Consider the following 1,050-nt stretch of genomic DNA (forward strand, 5'->3'; position numbering starts at 1 on the left):
ATATATATATAATTAGAGATTCTTAGAAATAAAATAATCTTACCGAAACGTTCTTAATGGTAATTCTTGAAAACCACCGTCAATGTAATGACCACTAAATTCGAAATCGTCCATTGCTTTAATTTTAGTAATTCCGGGTGAAAGAAACACGGACTAATATTACCACAAAAAATTTATCATTTTCACAATATTTTATAATTTATAAAATTTTATTTCGCGATCTCAAGCGATTCCTCCGCTTCAGTTCAGCGACAGATAAAATCACGATCTGAGAAATCGTATATTGCTGAACGCGCTTAAATGATAGACAATAACGACGTCCGACCTAATCAATTGCGATAGGTCAATAAATTGCGGTGTACGATATTGCATCGATAAAGTTGTTGCACGATGATCACTATGCCTTCTATAGAAAACAATTTCTAAGTGCACATTGGTATCGTTTGCAAGTTGTCATATTTACGCATTCGTTCGAGTTCAAATGACGCGTATTAGTGTTATGTTACGTTTATGTTTCTACAGACGACCGAGTGATTAAAGATGTCGAAAGAAATTCTTGCGTTACATATTTGTGTAAAAAGAATATTATTATTAGAAAAATAACTTGTAAAAAGATTTATCAATTTGTTGACACATTCTACATTTTTTTATTCTTTTTAAGAATTAAACTAATAATGTAAAGATATTTCCTACCGTGTTTGAGAATGTTCTAATTTCACTGCAGCTGCAACAGCGGCATTCAAGTACTTTGATTTTTCAAGTCTCGTGGATGCTGATATAGCAGCACGTTTCTGTAAAATAGTGGATATCTTGTATTGTTGTGATAATTATTAGGAAAGAAAATTAAAACTACTTCCAATTACATAAAATTAAACAGCAAATAAATATTTGATTATATATATTTATCAAATATTTGATAAATATTTGATAAACAGCTAAAACAATATTTGATTATAAAATTACAGTTGACAATAGTTATTATTCAACATAGCATAGAAACGCACAGAGATTTTCAAAATTTATAATTATATTTAAGAAATAGATAAACTT

General features: G+C 29.0%; 2 protein-coding genes across 4 annotated transcripts in view; both read right to left on the minus strand.

Moving 5' to 3' along the window:
• The window catches only part of LOC108746787 (sodium/potassium-transporting ATPase subunit beta-1-interacting protein), a 24,595-nt gene that overhangs the window by 9,686 nt on the left and 13,859 nt on the right, over positions 1 to 1,050 (minus strand). The window lies entirely within an intron of this gene.
• Positions 1 to 1,050, minus strand: part of LOC108746769 (glutaminase liver isoform, mitochondrial) — an 8,665-nt gene that overhangs the window by 5,979 nt on the left and 1,636 nt on the right. For all 3 annotated transcript variants that reach the window (XR_001939191.1, XR_001939190.1, XM_018483725.1), the window contains one exon: positions 694 to 791. Coding sequence is in view for 1 of the 3 variants with exons in the window: in XM_018483725.1 (XP_018339227.1) it covers positions 694 to 791 (98 nt within the window). In the remaining 2 variants the exon portion in view is untranslated. The remainder of the gene's footprint in view (positions 1 to 693; positions 792 to 1,050) is intronic.

Source organism: Trachymyrmex septentrionalis, unplaced genomic scaffold, assembly GCF_001594115.1.
Source record: "Trachymyrmex septentrionalis isolate Tsep2-gDNA-1 unplaced genomic scaffold, Tsep1.0 scaffold107, whole genome shotgun sequence".
NCBI classification, from domain to species: Eukaryota; Metazoa; Arthropoda; class Insecta; order Hymenoptera; family Formicidae; genus Trachymyrmex; species Trachymyrmex septentrionalis.